Here is a 6564-nt window from a genome sequence, read left to right on the forward strand (position 1 = left end):
ATAAAAAATAACAAATAACATAAGCCTAACCTAACCTTACCCTACCCTAACCCTAAAACCGAAATAAAGTTAAAAAAAAAACAACGGATAAAGTTACTTTATCCGCGGGAAACCCGGAAAAAATCGCGCACGCGCGCACGGGGGACACATGCACGCGCGCTGCGCGCACGTGCATGTGTCCGCAAAATGTGCCCCCTCACACTTTTCAAAAGCCCCCTCAGTCGTTTCATCCTGGCGCCAGGCCTGACCAGTACGGCTCTAAATGAAACCCATTCTATCAGGTCTCGCTAGGACCCGCCTCACTAGCCAACACACAGAGGGGGTTGGGGGTGTGCTGAAACCAGCGCACCCCAAAACAACAGGTTGAGAATTGATTGCATGAAACAATCACATGTGCGTCCAGTCTCAATGTTAGTACACAAATAATTGGTCTATACTGACAATTTCGTCAACAAATAAAAACTAGACTAAAATATTAGTGAGGGATCTAGTGGAGAAGAGATCCAGTGGAACTAAAAGACAATTCATTTTATGAAAAAAAATAGCTGAGCTTCGGCTATTTTCAGCATGCAACCAAGTGTAAAATCAGCCATTACGACGCCATCAAGGCACTTAGGCACCGCCAAGATACATTTCAGTCGAATAAACCAACTGTAAAGTAGACTGAAATCTTACGATATTTAGTCGACTAAAACTAGACAAAAACTAAAGCATTTCAGGTGACTAAAATATGACTAAAACTAAATGAAATTGTAATCAAAAGACTATGACTAAAACTGACTCAAAATGTACTGTCAAAATCAACTCTAAAGATCCTTACACACCGAGGGCGATTTTTTCATGCGAATAATATGTTTTTCTTTTTTTTTAAACTTATAAAGTCAATGCAAGCTTCCACATCACTTTCGCTGTCTTTTATCTATTCGGACCGAGTCCGAATTTTGCGTACAGTATATTCGCATAATCGCCGGTGTGTAATGACCTTTACTCAAGAGTGTCAAGACTGAGTTTAGGTATTATTTATGTCTCTAGAATGAATACTTTTACTTTATCTCGGATCCAAATATTGTACTTTTACTCCACTACAATTATCTGAAAACTTTAGTTACTAGTAGATTACTTTGTAGATTTTGATTATTACTACAAAACATACATTAACCACTTCAGCCCTATATACATTTCAGCCATTTGAAAATAGTAGATCTACAAGCTCACAATGCGTCACGATGCGACGCATTGTGAGCTTGTAGATCTGCTATTTTCAACAGATTTTTTATACATTTGAAAACTTGAAATGGGCACATTCTGGTAGGGGTGGGGCGATATATCAATATCGCGATATATCGCGATACTTCCTCCCGCGATAAATAATCGATATACTGACAAAAAATATCGATATTAAAATTTTAAAAAATCACGTTTTTGAAATTAGTTTTTCCGACTCTGTATTTATGTGATGATGATTTTGAACTGTTTGGTGCTATTTTATGTGTTTATGAATTGAATACAAGGACTATCATGATATATCAAAATGTCATGCAATATATCGTGATATCGCAATATATCGAATATCATGATATTATTGTTATCGAGGGCCTAATATCGCCACAGATATCGTATCGTGAGATACCGTCCCACCCCTAATAATGAGTACTTTTACTTTTGATACTTTAAGTACATTTTGATGCCAATATTTGATGCCAACTTTTGTACTTTTACTCAAGTACATTCAGATTTTTACTAGTATTTCTATATTGCATTATCGGTACTTTTACGTAAGAAACGTGAATGCCTTTTCCACCACTGCTGCTTAGCAACAAGATTTAGTTTCAGGAAGTAAAAAGTACATAATCGGAGGTTTAGAAAGACGACGCCTCTGATGCGTGAACTGTTAAAGGAGCACGTCACCAATTTTCAACCTTATTTTTCATTTATGGCACGGCTCGTTTGAATGCTCAATTCCGATTGGTCAATCACTGAATTTCAGTGGCGTGTTGTTTTTGAATGAAGACCGCTGTCCAATCAAAGCTCATATCAACCTGTATCCAACATGACAGCCATGTAAACAACAAACACGCATTGTCCTTTACAGCTAAACGTTGCTCTCACAAATTATTTTTGAAAACATTTGAAGTTAGAAATAGACAATGCAGTAACTGAAGTAACTAAGTACATTTAGTTCTTCCAAATTTCAGTACTTTTACTTATACATATCAGAGGCAAATATTATACTTTTACTCCATTACAATGATTTGAAAACTTTAGTTACTAGTTGCTTTGTAGATTTAGATTATTATAACAAAACATACATTAACCACTTCAGCCCTATATGCATTTCGGCCATTTGGAAATAGCAGATCTACAAGCTCACAATGTGATGCGAACCAATCAATCAAAGGCAGTAACCGAATATATAATATTCGAAGGCATGTATATAATCAAAGGCAGTAACCGAACCGAATATTGAATCTATTACGCCGCGCTGTTTATGGCTGTGGGCGCCACAACGAGGACGCGGATGTAAAACAAAAGCTGCGTGCACGATGGTGGAGAGTCCCGACTAACGCCTGGAACGATAACATTTCTAACGCGATCCTCCATTGCAGAGCGATCGCCCATCGAAAACGGCTCGTTTCCACCACGTTAAAAAAATAAATGGAGATATGAAGCTTTTTCTATAGTTATAAAGGGTGCGGGACGGGGAGGTCGTTTTTTTTTGGCACGGATCCACTTCTGTCCTCTCCTTCTTTCAAGCTCTGTGAATCATTCCAAAGTCGCGTTAGAGCGCCCCCCATGTGGAAAAAATAAATAAATATATAAATCTCTTCACGGATAATCCCGGTTTAGGCACCCAATGTGTTAAAGGTTTCATGACGTTCAGTTTTACCACACATTAAAAGTCTTTGTCATGGTCCTTCAAACGTGTATAAAAGGTTTTAACAAAAAAATCCACTCCAGTGAGCCATGGCAGGTGTTTTTCTCTCACATTTCTAAAGCCTTTTCAACTGCAATGAAAAAAATAAATCTTTGCCTGCGGGTGTCGCTGGTGAGGGATTTTGCCTGTCAATCATCGCCTCTGCTCCGCCCCCCCTGCCAAAGGATAGGATAGGGGGGGGGGAGGGGCGAGGAGGAGAGTGAGCGGGATTAATGGCCTGTGACCTCACTGCCCAAGGGCCAAGCTCAGATTACTTTTCAGCCTAATTATTCAGAAAACTCCAGACCACAGAAAATACACTGAATGTCCGAAGTTCAGGTTTTTTTGGGTGTAATTGAGGTCATAAAACCCCCCCCAAAAAACAGTGAAAATGAATGTCATAGAACCTTTAACACTCTCTAGGATCTCCACAGTGAGAATGAGGACTTTAACACATTCATGTTTATTTTTAATATATTCATGAGCAGCTCATTAATATCAATGAACAATTATAATCATTACTCCATCCATACACCGTGTGAAACGACACTTCCTGGATACGCCACTAGGGGGGGGGGGGGGGGGGGGGTGTGTGTGTGTGGGGGGGGGGGGGGGGTTGTCCTTGCAACTAAACCCCTGGCTATAAAAGCAGTGATTCTCAAGAGAGGGGGACCCCCAGGGGTTCTTTTGGGGGGGAGGTCCCCAGCTAAAGTAGTTAACACGGCAACACAATCATTTTAACCACTTTATACATTGGCTATTCAAAAATATCAGATCTACAAGCTCACAGCGTGGCACAAAGTGACACGCTGTGAGCTTGTAGATCTGATATTTTTGAAAATCTTTTTGAACATGTTTGGAAACTTTTTGGAAAAAAAAATGTGAACACACATCTTCTCTTCTGGGGGTACCTGGGGGCCCCTGGAGATCCCTGGGGTCCCTGGGGGTCCCTGGGGGTCCCTGGCACAAACCCTTTTCAGACGAAGGGGTCGGCGGCCAAACACAAATCAATTCTAGGGGGTCCTTGACATGAAAAGGTTTGAGAACCACTGTATTTTTTACCAGAATAGGAGATCTGCGAGCTTGGAGATCTGCTATTCCTGTGTACGAGGCAGCAGGCTTCACAATAGCAGGTCTGCGGAGCTTGTAGATCTGCTATTCCCAGGAGGCCAGGCACTTCCTGTTTCCTGTTATGCACCACAGAGGCGGTTGCATCACCTCACACTAGGTTCAAAGTTATAGGTTTGAACCTAGTGTGAGGTCTTGCAACTGACTCCTGGCGTCACTTCCTGTTTCCTGTACGAGCCAAGCCTCACTTCCTGTTTCCTGTACGAGCCAGGCCTCACTTCCTGTTTCCTGTACGAGCCAGGCCTCACTTCCTGTTTCCTGTACGAGCCAGGCCTCACTTCCTGTTTCCTGTACGAGCCAGGCCTCACTTCCTGTTTCTCAGGGGGGGGGGGGGGAGGGGGGCAAACCAAAGCGAAGCAAACACTCTGACATGAAAACACAAAGGTCAAAGGTGAAGCCAGTGAAGGTACAGAAGCATTTAAACATGTAAATATATATTATTATTATTATTATTATAATTTTAAATATATGTGTCACTACATTTTGTTTAGTTTAGTCTTTTTCCTCCATCCAGCCATCAGGGGGCGGCGGTGAGCTCGCACATCATGTCAACAACAAGTTCAGTGTCACATGACTTCCTTCCTTCCTTCCTTCCTCTTGTCCTCCTCAACGCCTCGTCATAGCGATGATGTCATCGTCTCTTAGCGATCATAGCGTCATAGCGATGATGTCATCGTCTCGTCATGATGTAAGCGATGATGTCATCGCGGGAAAGCGAGGGAGGGGCTCCACGTGGGAACGAGGAGTCAAAGGTCAAATGTCAAAGGTTAAACCCCCCCCCCCCCCCCCCCCCCAAATCTCCAATGTACTTCATTGTCATTGGTGGAGGATGGGGGAGGGGGTCAAGTTCAAGGGTCAAGGGTGACCTTGGTGTCCGCTTGGTGTCTGTCCCTTTCACTCCATCTGTCTGTCTGTCTGTCTGTCTGTCTGTCTGTCTGTCTGTCTGTCTGTCTGTCTGTCTGTCTGTCTGTCTGTCTGTCTGTCTGTCTGTCTGTCTGCCTGCCTGCCTGCCTGCCTGCCTGCCTGCCTGCCTGTCTGTCTGTCTGTCTGCCTGCCTGTCTGTCTGTCTGCCTGCCTGTCTGTCTGTCTGTCTGTCTGTCTGTCTGCCAGCATGTCTGTCTGTCTGTCTGTCTGTCTGTCTGTCTGTCTGTCTGTCTGTCTGCCTGTCTGTCTGTCTGTCTGTCTGTCTGTCTGTCTGTCTGTCTGTCTGTCTGTCTGTCTGTCTGTCTGTCTGTCTGTCTGTCTCTCCAACAGTGAACGTCTCTTGGTTGTTTTACTAAATCATTTTTATACATTTTTTTAAAATGTGTGAAATGTGTTTCTGTCTCTCTGTAAAGGCTGGAGTTCAACACACACACACAGACACACAGATACACACACACAGACACACACACACACACACACACACACACACACACACACACACACACACACACACACACACACACACACACACACACACACACACACACACACACACACACACACACACACACACACAGTGTGAGGACCAAACGTCACATTTAAACAAGAAGAAGAAGAGGCCCCTCCCACCCATGTGTCTCCAGTCAGTTCAGTTCTGGAGGGAGGGAGGGTGTTGATAGGTGGAGACCACAATGGACCAATAGGAACGCAGATACGAGGAGACCGGCGGACCAATCAAAAAGGCCCAAAAAAAAAAAAGACATTTCAACCGGACCAACGAAACAACAGAAACAAAAGTAGGAGGAGTCAGTAGAAAGGGGGGGGGGGGGCCTCAGACCCTCCATAGCAGCAGGTGATTGGTGCTGTCGTCCCGCCCCACCGTCTCGCTGCTATTGGTCAGTCTGAAGTCCTCGTAGCCGTCGCCCCCGGAGATCACCAGCTGATTGGTCTTGGGCGGGAGGTGGGCGGAGGCTCGGCGCCGCGCCGAGTCCCGCCTCTGCAGACCGCCCCCGTCAATGGCCGCCGCCGCCGCGCTGCTCTGGGATTGGTTGCCTCCTGGAGGTGACAAGAGAGAGAGAGGGTAAAGGTCACGGTTATTTACTTTGTACCCCTTTTTTCTCCTCGCCTGCCAGTTGAGGAGCCTCCACCGAGAGGATGGTAGAGTCTTCGTCGTCCTACTCCTCCCGCCCTACACTCCCCACTGACAGGTTTTTTGTCAGATTTTGATTGATTGATTAAATGATTGAACACTTCATTCACTGCCTAGTACAGGGGTCTTCAACAGGGGGTCCGGGACCCCTAGGGTGGTCCTCAGAGCTACTATAGGGGGTCCGCCAAATCTTTGTGTGATGGGATTTCGTTTTTTTTTTACATTAACCACTTGAACCCTAGAATTCCTTTTCTGAGGGGAACTTTAGCCAAAAATAGCCGATCTACAAGCTCTCAACGCCTCGCGCTGCCAAGCGTTGAGAGCTTGTAGATCTGCTATTTTTGGCAAAGAGGCTTATAGGTGTATAGAGGGGAAAAAAAGAGCAGACTAGGTAAAAAAAATTAAAAAATCCTCTGCAACACAATTTTATACAATATAGAGTAGGGGG

The 6564-nt window shown here is 44.3% G+C and overlaps 1 protein-coding gene across 1 annotated transcript in view; it reads right to left on the reverse strand.

Annotated features, from left to right (window-relative positions):
* Positions 1-3771: 3771 nt before the first annotated feature.
* The window catches only part of arhgef17 (Rho guanine nucleotide exchange factor (GEF) 17), a 147946-nt gene continuing 145153 nt past the window's right edge, over positions 3772-6564 (reverse strand). The window contains exon 36 of the mRNA XM_084064031.1: positions 3772-6022. Within this exon, the coding sequence (XP_083920157.1) occupies positions 5799-6022 (224 nt within the window). The 3' untranslated portion in view covers positions 3772-5798. The remainder of the gene's footprint in view (positions 6023-6564) is intronic.

This window comes from Gymnoscopelus microlampas (assembly GCF_963454915.1).
Source record: "Gymnoscopelus microlampas genome assembly, chromosome: 8".
NCBI classification, from domain to species: Eukaryota; Metazoa; Chordata; class Actinopteri; order Myctophiformes; family Myctophidae; genus Gymnoscopelus; species Gymnoscopelus microlampas.